Source organism: Ammospiza nelsoni, chromosome 4 (genome assembly GCF_027579445.1).
Source record: "Ammospiza nelsoni isolate bAmmNel1 chromosome 4, bAmmNel1.pri, whole genome shotgun sequence".
Lineage (NCBI taxonomy): Eukaryota > Metazoa > Chordata > Aves > Passeriformes > Passerellidae > Ammospiza > Ammospiza nelsoni.
In genome coordinates, this window is record NC_080636.1 from 66,986,042 (window position 1) to 67,012,388 (window position 26,347).

Genomic DNA, 26,347 nt, shown 5'->3' on the forward strand with positions numbered 1-26,347 from the left:
CAAATGCTAATAGACATATTTAAATTAACATGTAACAAAACTTGATTTACCAGATTAACAATTCCAATTGTCTTAAATTAGCAGGGAGAATTACACACTGTCAACAGTATGTTTGGGCTGTTCTTAATTTCTTTCATTATACAGAAAATGTGAATCACAAGTCTGATCAAAAATGTTAATATAAAGTCATATTAGAGGTCATTAATCTCAAATAATAATTACAAAATGTAGAACTGGAATGCTGCCAAGTACCTAAATCTCCTGAGATGACAAACCATAATGAAGCTCAGAAAGTTTGTGAGCAATTTACAAGGCAGAGGATCATGTCTGTGGTACAAAGATAGACACGCTGGTGATTTGGAGCAGTTTAATAGCATCCATAATCCAAAGCTGGAACAGCAAGGTGTTCTTCAGCAATATTCTTGACTATGATGATAAGAATGAAAATCAAATAGTTTGTAATTACACTTCCTGAACATGCTGTTCAGTACAATTAAAAGAATAAGCAGAAAATGAAGACTACATAAGGAAGTTGCTAGGATTGGTTTAGGAGATCATAGCAAGATAACTAGACTTTACAAGTACAATGCATTGTTTACTCTTTCGCTTGTAAATATCAGTGTCAAAAAACTATGGCAGTCCTACTACTGTGCTATTTTTTAAAGTAATAAAAAAACCCCACTGCTCTCCTAATTCACTGCTGCCTATTGTCAAGCTTCATACTGAAAATGTTACATTACAGTAAGCTTTTCTGAATATTCTGCCTTCTCCAGACCAATAATAATTAGTATCCTAGACAGCAAAACAACTAAGACTACAGCACTATAACAAACACAAACGGAGTTCAATTATGGGGACATCCCTCCTGGACAGCAAATGCCATGTTTGTCACTCTGATACATCCCATCATTACAGCAGAGGGGCAGTCAGGCAATCTTTCTCTTCTTGTTTCACCGAAATGGATTAGGAATTTTTCCACACGTAGAGAACTGTGCATAAACCTGCACAATTTATTACTGTGAGAAAAAAACCCACCTGCCTGAGAGTGATCTGTTGGCCCATGCTGCACAAAATAAAAACCTTCCAAGGAGCTGGAAGCGCCACAGATGGTATCGCTGTAAATAAAATAATCATTCCTTATTCTCTAGAACTACCTAAAAGGTTGTCGTGAGGTGGGGGTCAGTCTTCTAGACTGCCTGCTGTGAGGGGATTAGAGGAAATGGCGTTAAGGTGAGACAGGGTAGCTTCAAATTAGATATTAGAATAATTCTTTTCAGGGTTTAGGTGATCAAGCATTGGAATAGGTTACCCGGGAAGGTGGTAGAGCCACCATTCCTGGAGATGCCTAAGAGGTGTCTGTAACTGGCGCTGGATGATATGGTTTGGGGGCAATGCCCTGTGACAGCTCGACTTTATGATTTTAAAGGTCACTTCCAATTCTGATGATTATATGACTCTCTTTGATGCGTCTGGCCCTTGCACTGACATTCCACGTCACCATATTTTCCTTTTGGAGATGTTTTTTCCCCTATACCGAGACACTTGGTTTGGTACCCTCGTGTGTGCCGATACGCCAGTAAAAGGAAGCGCCCGGGCCCGTTACCCTCAGACCAGGCCCGCGCTCTTCCTGGGAAAGAGCAGCGCTTTAGCTTCGTCATTCGCACCGAATGCGGCGAACGCTGCAAACCCCATCTCTCTGGGGCTCCCGCCTTGCTCCGTGCCCAGGCGCTCCCGGCACGGCCGGGTCCGTGGGAGCGCCGTTCCTTCCCAGGCTCCAGGCGGGCCGAGCCCCGCTCCAGCCGTTGGGGCACGGGACGGTGGAGACCCCTCCGCGGCGCTGACAGCCAGCTGACGCGCGGAGGAACACCGCGCCGCCGCGTCAGCAGGCGGGCCTAGATCCGGCCGCTGCCGCCATTTCGCGGGGAGGCGGGCGGGGCGGGACGGGATCCGCCGTCAGCGGTGCGCGCCCGCGGCCGAGCCCCGGGAACCGCCGAGCTCCGGAGCCGCCGCGACCCCCAGGAGCCGCGGGCGGGAAGAGCCGCACAGCGGTCCCGAGGCGCCGGCGCCCGCGGGCGGCCCCAGAACCTTCCTTCCCCTGCCCCGCCCGTTCGCCCTCGGCCCCGCCCCCGGAGCCGTTGGCGGCGGCGTGCCGGGCCCGGCCCCGCCTCCCTCCCTCCCGCGGCGTCCGGGCCTGGCCAGCGGCGGCAGCGCGGGGCTCTCTCGCCCTTCCTCTCTCGCTCTTCCCTGGGCGGGTGACGCCTCTCGGCTCTCCCGGCACTTCGCACCCTCTCCCGGCCGTGACGGGCGGCGGCGGGCGGAGCGCTCCCCCGGCAGCCTCACGGCCCCGCTGCCCGCAGGCAGGCAGGACTTCGGGCGGCCGGCCGGTCGGGCGCCCCCCCGGCTGTTTCCGGAGGAAGGAGAAGAGCAGCTGCCCCCTCCCCCCTCTCCGCCTTCCTCCCCGTTCTCCTCCTCCTCCTTCTCCTCCTCCTCCCTCCCGGCCCCCCGAGCGGAGCGCGGAGTCACCGCGGCGCGTAGACGGGCCCGGCACTCGCACACACACAATGGCGCTGAAACGCATCAACAAGGTGAGTGAGCACCGCGGCTCCTCCTCCTCCACCGTCCCCCCCTCCTCCTTCACCGCTTCGCCCTTCTTTTTATTGTTATTTTTTGGGTGTTTTTTCCTCCCCTTCCCCCATCGCCTTCCTCCCCCCCTCGCCCCTGGAGGAGACGGGCGGGGGGGGAGAGGCGGAGGCTGAAGAGGCCGGGAAGCGGCGGCTCCTTCCGGCGGGGCAGCGGCCCGGCTGGGGCTGCGAGGCCGCTCTCTCCGGGCCTGAGCTCGGCCCCGGCCCCTTCCTGAGGGCGGGGGCCGGGGGGGTGTCGGAGAGAGGCAGCTCCCGGGGCCGCTCGGATGTCAGCTTGGCCCGGGGTCGCTGCCGCTGCCCTTCCGCCGAAGCCGGCCCGGATGGCGCCGGCCCGTGTGTGGCTGCCGAGGGCTTTCGGCGCGATGGAGGCGCTGCCCGGGGCAGCAGCCGGGCCCCCAGGCCGGGTTCTCTCCTCTGCTGTGCAACTTCTCTCCCGCATTGTAAGATGGCGGCGGGTCCGCCTGGCCCGGGCGCTTTCCGGGATCCCTCGCGTTCCGCAATAACGCGGCACGGACACACGGAGCAGCCACCGCGGCGCTGCCCTCGCCCCGCAGTCGCCCCTCTCCGCCGGCCCGGGGCCCTCTGGACACCCGGGAATCCATCGCCCGTCCGGTAATAGCTTCCCCCCGCGCCCGGCGGGAGCGCGCTGCGCGCCGCCGCCTCCCCCCCGTTGCACAATCGGAGCCGGGTGGAGCAACTTCGCGGCGGCTAACTCGGAAAAAATGCCGAGGTGATGAAAGTTTGTTGGTTTGGGTTTTTTTCCTTTTTTTTCTTTATTTTTTTCTCTTTTTTTTTTCTTTATTTGTTTGTTTGTTTGTGGCGGTGGTTGTTTTTTATTAAACCGCTCCCAGAAGGCTCCCGGCGTGAAGTAGCCCCTAAGTAGGTCTCGGTTTTCTCGGCAGGTTTGAGAATTGCTGGGATGTAATGGCAAAACGCGATGGGGAGCGCAGCGGCGTAACCGGGAAGTCGCTGTTGGTCTGTGCTCCTTCTTACGCGAGCTACGTGGAGCATTTACGTGTTTCAAGAGCTCAGAGGAGTTTCTTGGTCATCTCATAGCCTGCCAAGATGGCAGAACGTCAGTGTGTCCTGAAATCGGTGAATTTCAGTGCACAAAACACCTTTTGTAGACACTGTGTAAACTTCATGCCGCCTGTTAGTCTCGCTTTAATTTCACGCAGTGCCTGTGGTCATATTTTCGACAAAAAAAGCGGGTTTTGTAATATTTTTAGTGAATGGATAGTACTGTTTTCCTCTAAAATTTCAATTCCATTCTGGGTAGCTAGCTGAATGGATTGTCTTTGAATTATGGCTGTGCTCTGGCAAGAATTTCAAAACAATTCCTTTTGAATCTGCCATCAAAACTTCTTCCCTGTATTAGTGGATGATATCACTTGAGTTGAAACACAGCTAGGATACTCCCCGGTATGCTTTGTCATCAGCTCATGCTTATGAAACATGTTCAGGCGCTGCAGGTAAGAATTTATTGTCAAATGTAAACCAAGACAAACCCCCACTTATGTAGTAATCTGGTGGTCAGAACCTGGAAACGATTCAGCGTGACTCTTGAACCAGTAAGTCATCTCTGACTTCAGTGTCTTGGCCTGCTGTGTACAGTCTTGTCCTGTATTGGTCTTGACGCTCTGTGGCACTGTGTGGTAGGAAGGCTCTTCCTTTACTCTTACAGGAGTTTAGGATTGGGAAGATAGTTGAGTTAGGGGTTTTTCTTTTTGCCTTTTTCTGGGGTTTTTTTGTGTGTGTGTTTGGTTTTTTTTATCAGCTTAGTCACCCCACACTACGTGATACACTTCAAAATTCACATGGAGTTTTTAGTTTTGATTTTTGTGTTTGCAAGCCTGGAAGGTGAACTTTATTTGTGAAATGAAACCATTCTTTGCACGTTGGTTTCTTTCCTTTACTGCTTTCCAGTACAAATGTTTACAGGGGCTGATGGTGACATAAAAAAACAGCAGGGCCAGTTCTGTAACGAAATGGTTGTGAGTGTAATTTTAATCCTGTCAACCAGTAAGGCCCCGAGAGAACGGCATTGTCACTGATAAGCTGGGATTCCCTGTCTTCCAGCTGTAAGATCACAGATCAGACCTTGGAACTCTCTGCTTCCTTGCAGTAGGTCTTTGGCAGTAGATGAGAACAGGCTAAAGAGAAACTAGGACCTCAGAACGTCGTAATCATCATAGCTGATTTAGTTTGTGTTATTACTTGTCAGGACTAGAATTCATTGTCTCCTGCAGCGGATGACATCCTCAATGTCCCCGTGAAGATATTTTCAGTCTGTTTATTTGGCTCCCTGTTTGTGGGCTTGACATATCAAGTGAAATAACATTCTTCATTCTACTGAGAAAACTAGACTGCGAGACTCTGTTAGTGTGTGTGTATATCTTTAATTTGAAGTCTGTTGCACATTCAGAATGCAACCACTCTTAAGGCATAACTGGCAAGTTCTACTTCTGATTTGAAAACGAAAGTAAATGAGTATTTATGTATTGGGTTGTCTGCTTCTGGAACACCCTGTATAAAGCACTCCCCAAACTGAAGTAGTTGTCAGGTACACAGCCAATCCCAGAAAAATTATTGTTATGCTGGAGTTTGTCATGGCATCAGTGCCATCTGCTCTGGGGGCAGCTTGTGTTCAGTTGGCAAAACTCTGTCCTTGATATGGCTTGCTTTGCAGTTATTTTATGATAACAAGCAAGTTCTTTTACCATAAAATTAAATGCTTTCTTTCCTGAGGATGAAATCCCCCCTCCCCTCCCAGAATTATCAAGAAATTCACAATGATTTATGAGCATGTGTGTAAATGCTTGCTGCATGCTGTGGCACATTGTCTTGGTCTGAAGTGTCAGTGGTGCCTGCTAAAAACACATGCTGTAATTGCTGCAGCATCCTGGAGCTTCCGCTTCGAATGATGATGATCTGGTAGCAGGGAAGCGTTTATGTACGAGTAGGGAATCAGGAATGCATAGAATTTGGAAAATTTGGAAATGGTTCATCATTGGTACACGTCCATTTTATCACTGCTGTGCGCACCCATTAAAGTGAGGTAATGTAAGTGGCCTAAGTGATCTTGATAGGCTAAAAATAGAATTAATACAGGAGATGTATGCATGAAATGTCTCGTCCGTGTAATCCTTAAGAAAGCTTGTGCCTGCTGTGTTTTATGGCCATTTGATTAAGCATAGCGCAAGCCAGCATCATTATATTGGAATAATTTATTAGAAAATCTTAAGTGGAGTTGGCATCCTGGAAGCTAAAGGCTGAAGGTGGCAAAACCATTTATTGCTATTTAAGTACAGATAGGCTTCCATTGACACTGGTGGAGTGGAGACTGAATTAACTTTTTTCCTCAGGCTATAGCCTCCAGCACTGTTCCTAGATGTATAATTAATTGCAGTTCTAACTCCCCTTCTCCAGATGCTCATAGTAAGAAATGCTGCTAACCCTGGAAATACAATATTTTCAGAGATGAGGTTTAATGTGCATCAGTGAGGACTGCATTGAAATCTGCATTAGTTTAACCAAGGTCAAAGAGTTTGAAAGCCTGCTTTTTACTTTATTCAATAATAAAGCTGGTTGGAATCAAGTTTTCTTTTCTGGATGAAACCCACAACACTTCTGTGGGCAGTCTTGGGTTTTGTTTACTGGGCTTTCTCAAAGTTGGAGTTATGTGATGGATGTCATGCTTTGAATGAAGGTGTAGAAATAAGTCTGGATTTGTGTGTTTAGGGGCTCAGGAAGTTAAGATTAGCTAGCTAATGAAGTTCAGTTGATGGAAGCTTAGTTGAAATGCTTTAAACCTTTGTAAATGCTCTCTCTATGTATTGAATTACCTTTTTTACTGTAATTTCACTTAACTATTGTGAATGTCCAGGGCTAGACCAAGGCCCTGCCTTGAGTGTGTAATTCAGCATAACTGTTGCACTCGGTGGTAAGAGGGTCACATTGAGCCAGAAGGCAGTGGTTGGTTTTTAAATCATGATACTGCAGTAATGGAGTTTGGGAGGCCCTAGTATTGAAGAACTTAAATTATTTTTAAAGTCAGAATAAAATACTTAGCATTAGATGAAAGCTGTCATCACTTAAATTCTCTTTAAGATTTAGCTTAAACAAAAAGTGACAGTTCTACTATGAAATTAATATCATTAAAATGGAAATAATGTTTCTTAATTGGGTAGGTTTGGTATTGAAGGCCAGCATTTATTAATAAGGTATTGGGTGTGTTTTAAGAACTGGCCATTTTTTAATGGGAGAGGAAAACCTATGCTTCCTTAGCTGGAAAGTTTGGACTGTGATAACTTAAAGATTGCTCTTGTTAATGAACCCAATGCTTGTGAAACAAGTTCCCAGTCAGCATAGAACTTTAAATGTGTGCATTGGAGTGGGAAGAGAATGGGGATTATCTCACTTAAGTGATTTACAGAACTTCAGAGATCAATATGCCATTAGATGGGTACTTCTTGCATACTTTAAAAAGAGTCCTCCAGTATATCAAGCATTTAGGTGGGATAATGTATACAGAGTAAAAAGGGTGGCCAGCTCTTATGATCTTTATGATCATTCCAGCTTTTAGAGATCTAGTTTAGAAAATAAGTGTGCTTTTGCTGTTATTCCTAGTGTGGGTTTCTTCTACAGAAGGCCTGATGTGGAACTCTACAGAACGAACTCCCTTTGACGTCCTGCCCAGTCTGTAACCAGTTCTGAGGCTTTTCTGTGAGCTCACAAATAGTGGATAAGGGAGTGGAGAAGGATGGAAACAGCTGTAAGCAGCAGCTGTTGGGTACTGAGCAGTGAACTGCCTCTTACCAAAGGCATCTCTCTGTTCCTTGTGGAGCCCAGTTCCAGCCTGGTGTTACACCCTCCCTAGCCGTGGATGTGTTCTCTGCATCCACTGGAGAGGATTGAGGTCTTAACCTTCTCTGAGATATCAAGTGACAGCTGGTAAAGGTGGAGTGGGAAACGGTTGAGCTTTTGTGTCATTTGTATTAGGACATTGATACACCATCCCTTAGAAGTCATTCTGTGGTAAATATGAAGGTTTTGCCACTTTAACTGTCTGCTCTGTGCTCTTGTGTAGGTCCCTCCCCTTTGCATCAGAGCTGGCAGATGGGAACTTGTGGTTTGCACTTCAGCCTTAGGTCTGATCTCTCAGAATAAACTGACTTCTGTTGATGCTTTTAGGCTGAGATGCCATAGCTTATGTTGGAAGGGCTGAGTTACAAGCATTCTTTGCTGTGATTGATTTGATGTAGTAACCTGCTGGTAGAATATGCAGAAAAAAAATTAAGAAATGAAAGCAGCGCTGTGAATGTGTGTATATATAACTGCAGTCAGTAGTGCGTTTTTAAATGTGGTTGCTTTTTGCCAAGTTGGTCTTAAAATCTTAAATTGTGTAGAGTTGCACATGCTTGACAAAGTTCTGTAAACTTCGGAATATAAATTTAATGTCTTAAACTCCAAATTAAAAATGCAGAAGATTTAAAAAAACCCACAACAAAACCAGTTTCTCTTCACTGGTTTTCTATGGGACACAGATCTGAATAAATTTGTGTTGGGGAAGCTTTGCAAAAAAAAAAAAGTTAAAATTACATTCACAAGTTTAAACTGGTGTTTATACCTTTAGCAGCTCTTTGTAAAACACTTGAATGTAGAACAAGATTTAATACTGGAAAATAGAGCATTGCAAGATTCAGGACTGAAAGCTAAATAGATAGGGGGATTGTTACCAACAGTAAACTTCAGTATTAAATTTTTGTGTAAAGGAAGCCTTTGTTCTGAACTCAGCCCTTTGAGACGTGTGATATACTAGACGTCTTCAAGATCTGCAGTTTTTTCCACTGTAATTGTGATAGGTTTTTATTATGGTCTTAAGAAAGCAAGATGAGAGGATTGTAGACTGCTTTGCAAAAGTCACAGCCCAGTAGACAAAGGTGACCAACATTTAAACCTTTCCACAAGCATCTGGACACCAGAGTTGCCAGTTGAACTGAGTGCAGATACTGAAGTGCTTTAGGTCTTTCTGATGGGGAAGGTAAGAAGATTGTATTAAATGTTCAGTTACCTTTATAGTGAGCAGCTTTCTCTGTAACCTGGAGTTAGGTTGGCCAGGTGTTCATCACCTCTTTGAGCTCTTCTGAGTGTCTAATAAATAAGTGCACTGCTCACAGGCAGTACTTCTCAACCTTTGTTGGCCTATTTGAGTAGTAATGCCAAAAAAAAAATCTCTTAAATCAGATAAAATGAAAAAAATGTTTTTCCTTTTAGCCTTACTTATAATTTTTTCTTGCCTTGAATAATATAGATAGGAAGATCTCCTAAATTACTGTTTGCCACATGAGCAAGCCCCCACTTCTACTCCTTTACTTCAGGATGCAGTCTGCTCATAAAGATGCTTTGAAACTTAAAACTTCCCTCATTTATTTTTTAAGATCTTTCTGTACATCACTGTTCTCTGGATAGCTGAGGTGGAACTCAACTGTAAGAGCAGTTGTACTCCAGATAGTTTTGTGTTTTGTTTTGGTAGTGGTTGGTTAGTTGTGTTGCTGTGAGTTGATTTTGTGTGTAACTGTACCTAATCCTATAGACAGGCCTTTAGAATGATTATGAAGGGTAGTGTCAGAAATAGCATAATATGATATAGGATGGGTAATGGACAGTGTAACTAAGGCAGTATAGTCAGTCCCACATAGTTGTGTCCATAGGCTGCACCCCTGTGGTATATTGTAATAACTTTCACATGTATCTTTGTATTCATAAAAAATATGGACCAGTGAAAGTTAAGCCAGTTTTTTAAAAGGAGAGCTGATTTTCAGAGTTTATTAGGTTAATTAATAAATTTCAGAATAACATCTCAAGCTATTGCTAAACAGTGAATTCACCATGCTGATTGCAGACATGGTATTGTTAGAATACTAATTTGATAACTCTGTTACAGCGTCCTCATTTTTTTTAGAATATGGATAATTGTTGTAGCTTTTCAGAAAGCGCAGACTGACTGATGTTGTGCCCCATTGAGGCCGCTTGTCATTTCTACAAAAACTTGTCCTGCACACTGCCAGTCTCCAAACTTGTTTGTGTAGTTTTGGCAAACTCTGGGACTCTTCTGTCCCATGGAGCGCAGGGTGTACAGGTGCCACTTCTGGTTATGTGTCAAACACTGCTCTGAGTTACTGTGCCCTCAACAAGCTGAAGGACAGCATGTAGGGAACCTCTTGCTCAATGCTGCCAAACTCCAGTATCTAAGGAATAATGAGCCAGCGTTGGTCTGAAAATGTCTAGCATGATGCCCAAATTGCATTTCTGAGAGGTAGCCATCAGGAAAGAGTGCCTTACTTCGAGTATAAACTTCTTTGCACCTGCATCAGTTTACATTTGTCGGTACTGAATTTCAGCCTTCCCTTTGTTTCCCAGCCATTCTGTTTCATTTAGCAAGGCGCATCTTGGTGTTTCTTGTGTGGCCTTTGTTTATACCAGTTACCCTCTTCTTTGAGGGCTGCATTGTAGTCCTGGGTTACAGAACCAAAGATTACTGTGGTTCTTGCAGAAAAAACTCCCAAGGGAAGAGCCATGCTAAGTGTCGGTGTCTGATATTCAAAAGCTTGAAGATGGCAGAATTAAAATACTCAACTGTCACCGAATGACTCAGTAGTTAACCAGTGCTTCACTTCAGCCTTGCCCCTTCAATGTACTTGAGCCAATGTGTACAGTCCTCATTCTTCACTGAGCCCAGGAGCGTTTTCATAAGCTCTGCTGTTTTCAGGGTATGGTAATTGTTATAATAACTCAGAATTTGTGTGTTAAGCAGTCAGATTTTCTTCATCTTGAGTAAGGCAGCTTCTGTGGTTTTGGTTACTTTAGGGGAAACAAACTGTACTTTTGGGTTCAAAGCACAGCTACAGGTGTGTAGTTGCCACCTTTTTTAAAGTTTGTTCTGAAAGCCTTTAGGGAATGACCAGGAAAGCAAAGTCTGTAACTGCATTCCTTTTCCATTTGGATCTTTCCAGCTACTCTGCAAAACATTGGAATAGAGAGCCATTTTAGTTGCAGTAACTCTGAAATTTCCCAAAAACCATTGCCTGCATTGTACACCTTCCAGATTCCAGAACAGATGAGAACAGCTGTAGACAATACTCTCATTCACAAAGGCCTTGTGTACTGAAAGGTAGGTTCTTAGGTTCTTTGAAGCGATAGTAGGGAGTCACCTGAGTAGTTTATATCACAGTCCAAGTACACCAAGTGCTTTAATTACAGTGGCACAGCACTCTGGCATTTCCTTCCTTGAGTGTGAGGCTTAAAACATGAATATTTCAATGTTTGTCTTTTCTTATACCATGATGGTATTACTGCTAGACACTGTACAAACAGTATGTGAGGTGTAGGCTGAAAAATCCGGTACCAAGGACTGAAGGGAGAACCATGAAAAATAGAAGCAGAATAACCAAAATAGGGAGAATTACAACTGTTACATTGGTAGGTTTTTTTTTTTTGATTTCTTAAAAACATTTCTGTGCTCATTGTCTTTGCTGTTTTTTGTGCTTGTTTTTCATGTGTTTTCTCTGCATGGTTGTCCTTTTTTAATCAAGAGGAACCTATGTCTTTCTGTATCTTGCACTGCCATTACACGTTGCTTTTATCTATTTATTTTTCACCAGAAGGCCAGCTTGTTTGAAACAGATAATTTTCTGCTGGTTACATTTGTTTTGTGATGTCTATTATGCCATTGCTTTCTTACTCAGCTTAGAAATCCACATTCAGTGTCCTTACAAACTGTTATTTTCTGCTTCCAGGTGTAATTAATTTCCATGCCGAAACGAGTGTTTCAAATGCAGGTGTGTGGGATGAGGCAGTAGTTCTTTGCTGCTTGACACTTCTTAATCTTCAAACAGGCTTAAATGTTCTTCCCCTCCCTTTATAGCTGCTTCCAATCCTTCCTTCTTTTTTAAAGCTGTTTTCAGCTGTGAGCTAATGAGTAAGACTAGTGCAGTGATGAATTTTTGGTTGCCTAGAGTTTGAAATATCCTGTTTGACACATCATTAGACAAGCAGTCAAGTTAATGAATGCTGATTTTTTGATTGGCCTAAGTGTTCATTTTTCTCTTTGTCCTTTTTTGGTTGGATTGGGTTTCTTTGGGTTGGGGGGTGGGGTTTTTTGGGTGTGTGAGCATAGTGGGTTGTTTGGGTTTTTTGTGTTGTGGTTTGTTGATTTATTTTTTCTTAACTTCTGATTTAACTGCATCACCTTTGATGTCCTCCAAGTTATTTTCTGGAAATTTAAGGCAAACCCTTCTAAAATAGCCCCTCTATGCTTTCTTGAGTGCAAACCAGAAAACTGCAGTATGTAATTTTAACAAATACCTGTGTTATGAACCAATATTAAATGTAACTGTGAATTAAGGCCTGTGGAGGACAGTCTTCAGTCATTCTGGTTGGAGTGATCTTCTGTCACTGTGCTTAAGTCAGCTGTTACTATCATTAAAAGGAATGGCTGGCTATTTCCAGCCTAAACTAAAACAATGTAGTAGTGCCACAGGGAGTATGGAGTCTGACAAATGGGAAGAAACTGGTGCAGATGCTGCATTATTTGGTACCTTGCAAAAAGGCAGCTTGCTGGGCACTAGGCTGTCATCTCTTACAGAATTTTCTGGGACCTGGAAACTTCTGTTTTCTTGTTCATGCATATTTGGTTGAGATAGCCTTTGTTAATCTTTAAAGTTTCTTCATTCTTTAAATGGCTTCTGTAATCTTTTAAATAGCTGGTAGAGGGGAGTTGTTTGAGGGATTTTTTTAGCAGCTTTTCTGTCAAAAAAAGAAAGGTACTTCTGGTTTTATTATATAGGATCATAGTCCTGCATTTGCTCTCAAGTGTCAAAGTTTTGAATCCTTACTTGAAGCTTAAGCCATATTTTCTATGTTAGTTGTGATTATATTGCTGCAACACAAGCAGGTTAGTTAGCTTTTTTATGAGCATTTTTTCTTGAAAGTACTGGTTTGTGGGTTTTTTGTTAGCTTTCTGATAAATGTATAGTGAAAGAGAAGGGAGGAGATAAAAAACGGGACTGTTTCGCCAGTGAAACTGAATCTTGCTAGCAGCCTAATGTGAAACTGGCAGAGAACAACGTGCTGAATTTGTGTTAAAACAGATCTGTCTGTTGCAGTGATGGGTGCTGCTGTTTTATTTCTATTGATCCCTGTTTTCCAAAACTCTTGCAGAGTTGTACACATATTGCTCCTTGTCTGTGGTACTTTGCTGTTGTCCTCTAACAGAAGCATTGGTGCTTACTCTTTTAACAGTGTTCTAGCTGTAAAATGCTGAGTGACTAATCATCCTTGAGGAGAAGTAGGAACTATCACACTTTATATTTGGAAACTGGGACACAGAAAGGGTGACATGCTGGAGCTGCACCGGAAACCTCTGGCAGTGACAGAGACTGCTGGTCACGGTTTTAATTCAAGACTAATCTGTCCCGATAGGTGCATGGTGTGACACTCCTCACCAAATTTGGGTTATTGTTTCTGTAGTCTTTCACATTTGCTGCTTGGGAGTTTTGGTTTGGTTTTTCTTTAAAGTACCTCTACAGTGAAAAAGTGTAACAACCGATTCCAGGAAAATGTGGGTTCTGTTTTAAGGATTTTTAAGAAAATTTGGGATGTAGCTTAATAGCCCTTGAGAAAGGGAAAGCATTACTGAAACCATGTTAAAAAAAGAAGCAAAGTTGGAGAAGTAGGTACTAGAGAAGGAATAGGAGAAGCAGAAAGCTCTTATATGTAAAAATACTAGATTCAATATTTTTTTTGTTACAGAATTGTTACTTTTGGTTGCTAAGCTGAGAAAGTAGATTTGTATTTATATTGCTGAGTGGGAAGCTTTTTTTAAAAAAAGCCCCTTCCTTTCCTTGAATAAAATCCTTCACCTGCACTCCAAATCTCACAGCCCACGTGTCTCTGCTTGTTCAGTTTCCAGTTATTCCAGTTTGCTTGTTGTGTTTGGTAGAGTTGTAGCTTTCAGAAGGAGGTGCTTTTTAAAGTTACTCAGAACTCTCCACTCCCTTGTGTAAAAAGCCTCCCCTTTTTATGTAGATGTGAAGTGTCACTCAAGAGAGAGATGAAGTAGGTCTGGTGTTACTGTGAACCAGGGTTTGCTTCATGTTTGCCCAAGTTCTCCACAGCCCTTTGCGCTCTGCTGAAGCAAACAGCTTTACTACAGACTGCTCTGAGCATAGTACCCCAGAGAAGCAAATACAAGAGTGTGTGACACCTCAGCTTCTTCCCCTCCAAATTTAGTGGGTGAATTACTTGCTTTGTGGGTGAAATGCCAATTGGTATATCATTTGTTCCCAGAATTATCTGTATATTGAACTGCTTTGATTAGCACAGTTAGGGTGGTTTTTTTTTTTTTTTACTGAGCTGTTCTAGACCAGACAAAACTTCAGTCCTTTTGTTAATGAAGGTCACTGATACCTTGTTATCTTGAGCAGTTCAAGTAGTTAAAAGGAGTACAGATGTAAGTTTTGAAATGATTGGAGCCTGGAATATTGAAACTCATTTGTTTTAGCTTTTAAATTTTTTTTGTATTTCCAAAGGGTTTTTTTCACAAATGTATCACTGGAACTTACTAAATTTAATTTATGTCTTACATCTGCAATTACTTTTCCTGGTTGAATTATTCATGTTGAATTACTAATTTTCCTGCTGTGGTAAAGTACCTATTTTTATCTTGAGTATACTGAATTCTTGTTTCTCTGAAGATAGTAGTACCTTTTGAAGACCTCTCTAGTCTAATGCACATATCTCTGACAGTCCACTTTATGCTAATCTTGTCTCATCCTTGTCTTCATGCTACTTAATTTTGTAATTTTCATATATGGCGTGAAGAGTCTTCATAGTTCTTAGTCCCTGTGAGAGTTTAAAAAAAAACCTTGAGGATCTAAATGTACTTCTACTATTAAATCCAGTAATAACTGTACAACTGCATTAAAATAATAACATTTGTGTCTTTCTGCTTATTTTTTTGCTACAGCTTACTTCAAGGGACATGATATCTTTTTTCCTCTCAGATTTTTGGAAATGATTGATCACTCTTAGAATTGGAAAATACATTTTGATGAGAAATAAATCTGATTAACAAAACCTGCTGTATTTGTTAAACAGCAAAAAAATGCCCTGAAAATGAAACCTTTCTATCAGAAACTTCTTTTACATTTATTGTTTGCCTTTACCTGAATAACATAAATCTAAGTTAGCAAATTTTTCTGGAGGATAATGAACAACATATGGAACTAAGAAGTGATATTAAATGGCAGAAAGAAGTCTGTGATCAGGCCTCCCAGTAATATTTGGAGAGTGAAGCAAAATGCATTCTAAATGCGTGTACTATGATGATCTGGAAAGAGCTGTTTGCCTTCTACAAACAGCCGCAGTGAAATGTGCTGCACTATTATTAACTTTATTGTGCCATTGCTTATCCAAACTGATACGGTTTCATTTTGTAAAACAGTGTGATGCCAGTGCAAAATGGAAATATTATTAACTGGAAAATTCATCAGAATTAACGTGTGTAGGGAGAGGAAACCTGGGACTAAATTTTCTTGGTGTTTGGAAGGAAGGGGATTGTTTTGGGCTTTGGGTGATGCGATTTTGTTGTTTGGTGTGGAATGGTTGGTTGGTTGTGATTGGGGTTTTTTTTTTAGTGTATGGGCTTGCACATGTTGAAGTGGTGTTATTCTTTCTGTGTTTGCAGGAGCTATCATCTTACCAAAGAACAATGTGTTTTATGTTACAAGAAACATAAATTGGGGTTCTTTCCTCATTTTCTGTTGGCTTATACTTAGTAAATTTTTATGGATTGCAGAATTTGTGAAACTTTAAGGATGTCCATTAGGATCTCCCCAGGCAAGAGTTAGCTGTCTGGTCCAAATATGCATATGTTTCCAGCATAGTAGATATGCCTGGCTTTCTTAAATGTCTGACAAAGTTCTTGGTTGAATGGCATGTATGGACTTCCAGGGGAAAAAAACCAACTTGTGTGAAACTGTTAATGTATGAAAGAGGGGCCGAATAGTTTGCCTTTTCTTAAGATTCTAGATATGTTGACAAGTGCAGATTAATCTGTAAAAGCTCTTGAAGCCCTTTTTAGAGTCAAGGGAGAGCAGGGGAGAAAGAAGGTGGTTGTTATATGCTTTAACTGAAAGTGTAAATTTAATTTTAAGACACTGTCCAAACAAATGAGTTGTGTGCCATTAAAACAATTTAATGGAGAGCTTCTTTGTTTCCTCACAACAGTATTGTTACTGCCCAAGGAATGCTCCATCTGAACTGTCTGTTTCCATTCCTCTGTAGTGGGGGAGGGAGAAAACTATTCCTGCAGTTCAGTAATTTTTAATTTTAAAGGCATAATTGTCTGAAATGCAAAGTTTAAAATAAAAAATACATATATTTTGCCTGATTACAGCACTTGTGAGCCTCTTGAATTTTCCTGTTTCAATCTCTGTGAGGTACATCCCTAATGCAGGTAGTGGGTGAAGTGAAACCAAGTTTCTGTGGGGTTTTTTCTTCTTTTCTTAGTTCTAATGTCAGATGTTACATACAGAGTTTTTCCTGTTTCATGAAGACTTATCAGCTGATTTCTCTGGTTCCACTTCAGGCTTCTCTAGACTTGAATCTTTGTAACTCTCATCAAAAAGTGATTAGATTTTGCCAGTTTAAGGCTTTGTGTCCTGCTTTTTTTTTCAGCAGGAGTGTTTCCACAGTAGTGATATACATGTATTTGGAAAGGCATAGTCACTGTAGTTACAGGTGGTTTTGGTGCTTCTTTGTCTGTTATAAACATTTTTGATACTGATCTAGTGGTTCTTAGAGTTGTTAATTGCACTTTTTTCTGTGTTTGTATATGGAAAAACTGTTGAAGGGTTTTGCTAGACATGAAGTGAGAATTAAGTATTTTCGTTTGTTTTTGTTTTCCTAAAGGAACTTAGTGACTTAGCCCGTGATCCTCCAGCACAGTGTTCAGCAGGTCCTGTTGGAGATGACAGTAAGTGACTTTAAATTTAATGTTTTGTTTGCTGACTCAAAGCATATCATGCCTAGATAATAATGCGGAGTTTTTCTTTTGTAGTGTTTCATTGGCAAGCCACAATTATGGGACCTGTAAGTATTCTGATTCTTGTGATGTAATATTAAATGAGTAGTTTCTACTGAGGAGAAAACTCTGGGGGTTTTGGTTTACTTTTGTTAGCTCCTCTTATCCAAGTTCTAGAGATCTTCATTACAATAAAGGAAAATGAGGGAGGGGAAAAAACCCACCAGTTATTTTGTTGTTGTGGTGTTTTTACAAGGACATGTATTTCAGCTGAAATAATCTCTAGAGCAATGTTATGTATTATTACTAAATATCTGGAAATTTTGTTTGCATTTAACTTTTTCTAAAGTTTTAATCTAGCATGAACTTTGTACCAGGACCTGGTTCTACTGTCAGGAATTAGTTAGGGTCTTTTTGTGTGGATCTTAAAAGGGAATCCATATTTGGTCTGGTGTAATACTGAGATCTTGAATATTGGAAAGAATAGAAGAGGGAATAATCACTGAAATGTGAGATTTTAGTTATGACTGGAGAAGAATGTCAGTGTTGAATATTCAGTAAGCATCTGAAACCTGAATGGGACTTTTTCCTCATTAAGGAAGCCAAATGTTTGCTTTTGTTGAAAACAACCTGGAAGCAGTTCACATCTGGAGTTTTCTGGTTACCTGTATTTAAAAGACAAAACCTGTAACCTGTGAGGACAAGCCTTTGGTGAGGCTACAGAGTAGGCATTAAATATCAGTGATGCTGAATTACCGTGGCTTTATATATAGCTACAAGTGTGTTATTAGGAGGTGGCTATTAGAGGTTCACTGGATTGAAAGATGTTTCTTCATCCCAAAGTACCTGCTCATCATTACCTCAAGAAGATAGAATTGTTCAATAGCTATATTTGTGCTTAAGTAGCAAGGAGTGTTGTGCACTCCACTGGATATGATGATTCTACGTGGCTGGTGTGTGCATGGTCATGAGGTATTAAGCACTGGTTGAATTTAATTTTGGATTATTATTTTTAGTTTTCCCTGGTGGTGTAATAATGTACAGCTCCTTTTTCCCCCCATGTGGTTTTCGTGGTGTCAGAAGGTCTGCGTTCCTGTTTCCAGATTGGGCAGTACCCTGACAGAAGTGTGTCAGTGTGGTGTTAGTAGTTCTAGTGCTGCTGCCTTTAATAACAGACAGGGATTGTGGAACCAATCATCTGATCTTCACCTCTGCAATAGGATATTTTGATCTTCCTGGGTGTATGAGAGTTTGGTTTAACACATTTTAGAGAGGAGTTTCTGTAATTGATAAAATGTATCCCCACAATATGTCCAGTGAAAGGGCTTGTATTTTTTGGCTCCTTAAGGCCTCATATGGTATCTGTTGACCAAATACAAGAGGTTCTATCTTGATCACTAGATTTCATCAGAGATAGCAGAGGGTATAATCTGCATGTTGAGGGTCTGAGTCCCCTGTCTTGTGGTGCAGATTTTCATTCTTTGGTATTTAAGTAATACGTAGTTACTTCCTTACATTGGTGAACTGTTTTTGCAATTAAGATGAGAATTATATTAACAAATAATGTAGAAGTGTACTGTGTATGCCTTAAATTCATTTTCCCTAGCCCTGAGTCCAGAATTAACAGCAAAGTATTCTTCAGGTTCAACAATGATATTTGTTAGCTCTATTTCAGAAATTTAGTTGTAATTTTGAGTTAAAAGCCTTTTGCTTCTTTCTTCTTGTAACTGCTAACTTAATCCCTATTTAGTCACTCCAGTTTGTTCTTCTTCTTACTATCATCTTTTTTACTTCCACATGTTGCTTTACTGCTTATAGTTTAACACCTGAATGAATTATCCCAGTAATTCTTCCCTTGAAGCAGGGAAATGTGAAATACTCTCTCATATTAGATTACAGTTAATTTCTAATACAGAAAGAGAGGAAAAATTCACTTGAATTATGATTATTCTTTTGTCTGTTTGGTTGTGCTGGTGGAATGGGTGAGATTTTTTGTTGGGGTCTTTCTGTTTTGTTTTTTTTTCAAGGAACAGGGGCCTAGCTGTGTACTCACAGGTTTTCTGCAGGGCTGAAGCTAAGGACAGAATTTAGGAGAGAATGGGAGTCTGCAGCCACTCTGAACTTGGGTGGTCACAACAAATAAGCTCCAAACAAAGAACTGGAGGTTTTTTAATCTGATGGGACCCCTACTCTGTTAACATTACTTCTTGGAGCTATCTTAGAAGCATTTGAATGCTTCTGCCCTCTGGTCCTGAGTGGATTGTCAGAGCTGCTGGGTTTTATGATGCGTTAGCTTGGAGAGGTCCACATGGTAAATTATGTGTGTGTGTTCTGTATCACTTAGCTTAGGAAGTAGGAATTGAGTTTTAATTATGTCTCACTTGTATTGGTGGGTTAAACATTTTGGTTTAAACAAATTGGCTCTCCATTTATTTAAAAACAAGATCTTTAGTGATATTTAGTCCTAAAGATGATAATAGGAGAATTATTTGTTTGCTTTGACAGAACGACAGTCCATATCAGGGTGGTGTATTCTTCTTGACAATTCACTTTCCCACAGACTACCCATTCAAACCACCTAAGGTAAGTATTGCCATGTCATTTGTGAAATTAGTGCTTTTTAAAGAACTGAGTAGAGGAAAGAAATTACCAGCCTCTGTATTGTAGTATTGTCAAGTTCTCACTTCTTTTCAGGCATTCTTACCATCTATTAGATGTGTGCATCCCATTCTGATTACCACAGAACTGGGTGTGTTAGCATATTCTTTTTGAGCAAATCCATGTGTGTGAATTCCAAATGTCTTAAAATATTTGGGTTCATTTCTGGTTTTCTGAGTTGATAGGAAAACTTCATCAGCTTTGTGTTACTATAATAGAATTCTTGCCAAGGAGACTGTCAAGTATTATTGTGGCTGTTTGGATTGGTCTGTAGGAATGTGACACCGTGGGTAGGGATTTACTTGCTGCCTAAAATTGAGAGAAGGGGTTATTTGCTAAGAGTTTGGCAGTAATTGCAAAATGTGCTCTTTTTTGGTTGCTTTATCAGCCACTAGCTTTGTCTTCCAATTTTCAGTCAATATGACCCCCTTGGGGTCACTGCAGTGTTGGAAGATCCTTAGCTCTGTGACAGAAGTGTTTCTGTGGTTTAGGCACTGCTCTTGGGTGTCTTCATCAGAGGCAGCTGGGATTAAAACTCATCCTTGCCCTCTCTCTGTTGGAAACAATGTCTGGTAGTGGGAGACTCAGAGCTTGTGGTTTGGGTGCGTTTCCCTGAATTTCATGCAGTTTAACTGCTTAATCCTTTTCTTTTAGAGTAAATGGAATTGACTGAGGGCTTGACTGAGCAAAACAGGTGCAGTTACTGTCATAGACCCAAACACATTCTTCGTTTCTTTGTTTTTTGTTGCAGGTTGCATTTACAACAAGAATCTATCATCCAAATATTAACAGTAATGGCAGCATTTGTCTTGATATTCTAAGATCACAGTGGTCTCCTGCTTTAACTATTTCTAAAGGTAACTTCTGTGAAGGAGAATTTTTTCCATCTTGTGCTGAATACTGTGCTTTTAGCTTTGATTGTGTTAAGTTCTTACCCATCTCTTTGATTTTCCCTTAACTTACCTTCCTCATTCAAGCCTGTGTTTTGCCAGTTTGATGATACTGCATTTTTAATGGATTTTTTTTTTTCTAACACTTTCTCATATGTGGCTGTGTAAGGCCTTGTCTGGCCATTTACTTGCTTCAGTATTTCTAGCAGAGTTTGCCAGCTTGGACCCAAAGGAATTTGCTGGTATTTGGATTGAACTAAGCCTCTGTTGGGGTGTTCAAGCCAAGGCTAAGAAACTGCTTGTTTGGAGCTGCCCATGTACATACGCATATTAAATGAAAGATTAATTTCAAGTCAGTTTTTAATACTGAAATTTGCGTAATTTTTTCATCCTGTCTAGAGTTACATGCATAGTTCTATTGGCATATCTGTGCTAGATGAATAAATCTGTTATTGATACATACTGCTTTCTACCACAGTGCACTGGCATTGCATTGCATTACTTAATGAACTAAGTTTACTGATCATACTTCATGATAAATTGATGTTGTGTTGCAAGAGAAGATTTGTGGCTTTCCTCATTTTACTACAGTAAATAACAGATAATAAATATTTGCATGATGGTTTAATTCTTTTGCCTCAAAGCCACTGGTCACTGTGGCTTCAAAAGATCCCTCAAAGTGCCCTTTTGTCTATAGAACTTGTAATTTCTGTCTGTCCAAACAGTCAGTTTGTTTTTTGAATGTGGATTCCCTACATTTTAATGCTTCACTGTTTTCTTCTAAAGTATCTGTGAGAGTAGAAGATGAAGTCCTCATAGTTGCCTGCAACAGTGTTACTGAGATTTTTACAACATGTGTGTAGTTTTTGTCAGTCCAGACCAGAATATTCTTGCCTGAAGTGCAACAAATAAAAAATTCAGTCTGATTTAAAAACGATAAACTTAAATCTGAGGATTTTCTACTTTTAGTGATAAGAACCATGGATATGCTGTTCATCAGAGTACATAATGTGCTTTTGTGTTGGCTATGTTACATCATAGTGCAGGGCACAACAGCGCTGTTCTCGTGTATGTGCTGACAGCTGTAAGTATGGGGATATAGGAAGCAAATAGTTCTTACAAACCTTTAAGTTAGTCTGGGCTTTTTACTTAAGAGTTATGAATTCATATTGGCTGTTTTTCAGGAAAATACTTCTAGGTTCTGTCCTGTGACAACGTTGTGCTGATGTAAAGATCTGTGCTCCATTGTTTCTGAGATTGCCATTCCTCTTTCACTATTGAGATTGCTTTTTTTTTTTTTTCAGTTCTCTTATCCATTTGTTCACTGTTATGTGATCCAAATCCAGATGACCCACTAGTGCCAGAGATTGCACGTATCTATAAAACAGACAGAGACAAGTAAGTACAGAATTGTGCAAGACTGGTATTTTTACAGACTGTAAGAGTTCATTGTCAGACAGCAGTTGTGTTCAGTGAACCTTTTGTGAAGATCTGTGATGGAGAAAACTTGTGTGTCAAAGTGAGTAGTGCATAATTTAAAAACAAAGGAGCTTGGCATCTTCGAAGTTTATGGGTGAAAGAGACGTATCTTTTTCTCATGTGCATGGAAGTATTTTTTACAGTATATATATTGACTTTTTTTTTGCTTACCATGCATAAATCTAGTTAGATCTTCATAATGCTTTTTGACCAGCTTTTTGTTGTTTTGATGCCTTCATTTGGCAGCAGCTTGGCCTTAAATTTTGGTTCTTCCCTTGAAAATGGCCAGCAGATTTTTTTTCCCCATCTGTGTTGCAACAACTTTATTTTCCTTAGGTTTCCTTATTTTGCACAGATAGAATTGTATGAAGTAGATTTGGGGGGTTTTATATATATTAATGCTAAATATATTTGTCCTATTAGGTACAATAGGTTAGCAAGAGAGTGGACAGAGAAATACGCTATGCTGTAGGGTAAGAATATTTGCAAATTATGGTGCATTTAACAAAATGGAAATCTGTCAGCACTTGGGTGCTGCATGCTCTAAGGCACTGGATTAACTAACAGATAATGGATGCACCATGTTACTGAACGTGGAAATTTAACAGCTTGATCTGTGGTTAGTGTGTAATGTATTGGCTAGTCACTATTTCTCACAGATACTACTCTTGCATGGTCAAAAAAAAAGTTAGTATGAAGTAATTACTGACTTCTGAGCTACGTTGTCAATTTGTTCTGGTAAGTATTTTACCCAGATTTTGTCAGAATTTGGTTCAAAATGATGCCCTGTAGTGAGACCTCATATATAGACATGAGTGAATTCAGACAATCCCGATTTCAATTATCTTTAATCAGCAGTGTCTGTCTTCCACATATAAACTTGGAAATATATGGGAATTATATTCTGCTTGTATAGTTAATAATTAACTTACTGACAAGCATGGAGTTAAGTGTTAACTAATTGTCAGCTCAGTTCCTGTGAAAGGAGTGTACTTTAAATAGTCTTAAAATTTTGAGCAGTATATTTGTAAGAAAAGAATATTCAGTGCAGTGAAATGCTTAGTGTTGTTTTTCTTTAAAATTGGAAATTTGACATTTTGTATCCACTGCGTTATTAACCAAATAATTGTTTCTTATGGCATGGGATAGATACTGTAATCTTAACCTAAGAACAATATGCAAATGAAGTATTTGCCTTTATTCCATCCTAGATAGTCTCTGTTTCTTCTCTTTCAGTAATTTTTTTCATAACAGACTTCTTGCAAATTTGCTTGTCTTGACTTTAAGGCTTTCCTAAAAACTAGAGAATATCTATCCTAATTGGAGTAGGGAGGAAATTGTTCAATTTTTTGAGTTCAGGTATGTCTCGGTACAGAAAGAGACTTCTCACAGTGTAAAGAGAACAGAGAGATGGGATTAAAATCATATTTAATGATAAACTGCTTAGGAAATTGTCATTTTCATGCTGATGTTAATTCAGTTCCTGGTTTTGTCTGCAGGTACAACAGAATATCTCGGGAATGGACTCAGAAGTATGCCATGTGATGCTACCTTAAAGTCAGAATAACCTGCATTATAGCTGGAATAAACTTTAAATTACTGTTCCTTTTTTGATTTTCTTATCCGGCTGCTCCCCTATCAGACCTCATCTTTTTTATTTTTTTGTTTACCTCCTTCCATTCATGCACATGCTCATCTGAGAAGACTTTAGTTCTTCCAGCTTTGGACAATAACTGCTTTTAGAATCTGTAAAGTAGTTACACAAGAACAATTGCCCAAGATTCAGAATTTTTTTTAATGGAGCATGTGTATTATGTGGCCAATGTCTTCATTCTAACTTGGTTATGAGATTAAAAACAAACAAACATTCCTCACTGCTCTAACAGATACTGAAGGTACCACCTGAAGGGGGGAGGGGAGATGGATGTTCAGTTTTCTCCCATCAGAGAAGTAATATTGCTGTAGCAACATCCATCTTGTTCCAAACCTTCCAGTGTTAGAGAACTGAGGTTTTATTATATGCTTTTGCTCATAACTGATGTGTCTGGAGAATTGGTACTGACTCTATAGCATCAGCAGAACAGAAAATGTGATGTATCTTATGCATGTCAATAAAGGAATGACCAGTTCTTGTTTTACAGAGAATGGAAATTGGAAGTCAAACATCCCTTGTATTCCAGAATAGGGTTTAAGAACATTTTTGTAATTCATTTAAATTTTGTTAGGAGGCTTGGAGCTATTAGTTAATCTGTCTTCCAAAACACTGTTTAATATAGCACTGAATAAATGATGCAAGTTGTCAATGGATGAGTGATCAACTAATAGCTCTACTAGTAATTGATTTATTTTCTTCAATAAAGTTGCATAAACCAATGAGTTAGCTGCCTGGATTAATCAATATGGGAAACAAAATCTTTTGTAAAAGCAAAGCTGGTTTTTGTATATACTGTTGGCATTTGCCTCGTTGTTTAACATCAAATAATGATGTAAAGTTCAATAGAGTGACTCTTCTGCCATTTTCAGTTCTAATGCTCAGTCTGTTGCAGGTTGGCACATTGCTCGGCCTGGTGGATGCAGAATTAATAAGCTAACATAGTCGTGTAGCCGTAGTAGGGGGCTGCACTTGGTGCTGGGAGCCCAGCGTTCACGGATGGACTTGGGACCCAGCAGATCTGAAGCGGTGTGTTGTGGAGATACTTCCTGATGCACCTGTGTTTGCTGACTGAGAACCTTTTTCTTCACCTTGTACACTTGACAACTGAAAGATCTTAATGTGGGGGTAATGATGAGGCAAAAAATTATAAAATAAAGTACTGTTTTGATGTGGGAATTGTCATGAGGCTGTGTTGAAGTGACTTTACTATGTGGGATGTTCGTTGCCATTGAAAAGGACTTGTTCAGCCATGCTGCCATTTACATTGATGACTATTTTAATGCAACAGACACTTTCTTCATGTCAGGTGACTAAACGTGAATAAAGACTCATTGCTATTGGATTTTTGTTCTACAAGAAACATTGTCTTGTGCCATTGGTTTATCTTTCAGCAACAAGGGCATTATTAAACATCCGACTCTTTCCTCCCCTCTTCCTTCATATTTTTCCTTGTTTAATCTTTTTGGTCTCCATTCTTAACATCCATGGCTTCATTTTCTCTGGTCTTGTACTATCACTTTATTGTGCATCTGTGACTTCTCACTGGCACCACTTTTGCACTGCTTATAGTTATGTACATTCTGATTCCTTGTCCCCACATGGATGTGGAAAGCTAGATGTAAAATAAATGTTAAACCTTAATTTTTATAAAAATTTGAACATGTAGTTTGGACATGGTTTGTTCTGGTTCTAAATTATGAGAGTGAACTTGAAATGTTCAAGTTCAGTTGACCTGGAATTTAGAAACCTGGATTCTCTTTAGCAATACATGCTTCAATGATTACTTTCTGAAACCTGTTGGTGAAGTTGCCGTTCGTTTCTGCTTTGCTAACCAGCTTACACTGTTTTGCTGGAAAATTGGAATACAGCTGCCAGTAGCATTACAACTGAGGTAAAAGTTGATTTTTTAGGCTTAAAAATGTGCTGGTCTCAATTGTTTTTTATACTTGTGTTAATTTGATGCTTATTACTGTGTCCTGGGAGTCACAGCCACTGAAATTACTTATATGATCAACTAGGAAGATGTTTTGTGAGGTGTAAGACCGCGGGTGTTAGAGAACACAAGGAAGTGTGCATGATGAAGGGTCAGGGAAGAGGAAAAAATAGTAAAATATTTTATGGAAGACGGAAGTCTTGGACCAGTACCTGTTTCTTTTTTGTATCTGTCATGTTCCCAAGGTAATAATTTTTTGTAATTAGCAAGTGTAAACTTTGATGAAAGAATGGGGATGGATTGTAGAGGTTCTAGAAGCATGCTGAAGGTCCAAGGTGGGAAATGGGAGGTGTTTTGTCCTTGAAGCAGACTCAGTCCTCTCAGGTACAGGCTTCTTGTACTAAAATTGCATTTGGGCTTCCTCTTCAAGCAGGGGGCACGGGGAGGAGCTGGTAGACAGGAGCTAATATGGGGGGAAAAAAAGCTTAATTGGTGATTACCTCAGTGAGTACCTACCAAAACCACTGGTAGTCTAAAAACTACATCATGGATCTTGGTTCCTTTGAAACATAGGGAGGGTGCAAAATTTTCCATTTGAACTTCATCTAAAAAGTGAAGGGTTTGGAAATGTGAGTTTTCCTGTTCTGCTGTGGTAAAATATTATTTTCTCACGATAAATGCTGTAATAGCTTCAGTGGGGTCAACTTCATGCTAGAAAATTTGGATTAAACAAAATTATTTCAAAGACTTATTTGAGATCGAGTACAGAGAACAAAAAGTCAAGCCAGGACATATAACAGGGAAAGAAACTACAGTGTTCTTTCTGCAGTATTTTTTTTAAGATTGCCTGCTATGTTTAATTGGGGTTTGAATTTAACAACATGATTTTAATCTCTTTTTTACGTTTCCCTTGGAAAAACCTTGAGTGGTTTTAAGCACAAAGAAGTCTTTTCAGGATGCAGGAAAAACTTGATCTGTGGCATTGGCTAGGGATTTTTGTGGTTT

The 26,347-nt window shown here is 40.5% G+C and overlaps 1 protein-coding gene across 3 annotated transcripts; it reads left to right on the plus strand.

Moving 5' to 3' along the window:
- Positions 1–2,180: 2,180 nt before the first annotated feature.
- UBE2D3 (ubiquitin conjugating enzyme E2 D3) lies at positions 2,181–24,769 on the plus strand. 3 transcript variants are annotated; one of them, XM_059471428.1, is made up of 8 exons: positions 3,122–3,372; positions 16,617–16,680; positions 16,765–16,796; positions 19,234–19,311; positions 20,138–20,243; positions 21,581–21,674; positions 22,179–22,228; positions 23,255–24,769. In XM_059471428.1, coding segments are annotated over exons 2-7 (360 nt in total). In that variant the 5' UTR covers positions 3,122–3,372; positions 16,617–16,679; the 3' UTR covers position 22,228; positions 23,255–24,769. The 3 variants fall into 3 exon arrangements, with proteins under 3 accessions (XP_059327409.1, XP_059327411.1, XP_059327410.1); XM_059471426.1 differs by lacking the exons at positions 3,122–3,372; positions 22,179–22,228 and adding an exon at positions 2,181–2,585; XM_059471427.1 differs by lacking the exons at positions 3,122–3,372; positions 16,617–16,680 and having other exon boundaries at positions 16,747–16,796.
- Positions 24,770–26,347: the final 1,578 nt, after the last annotated feature.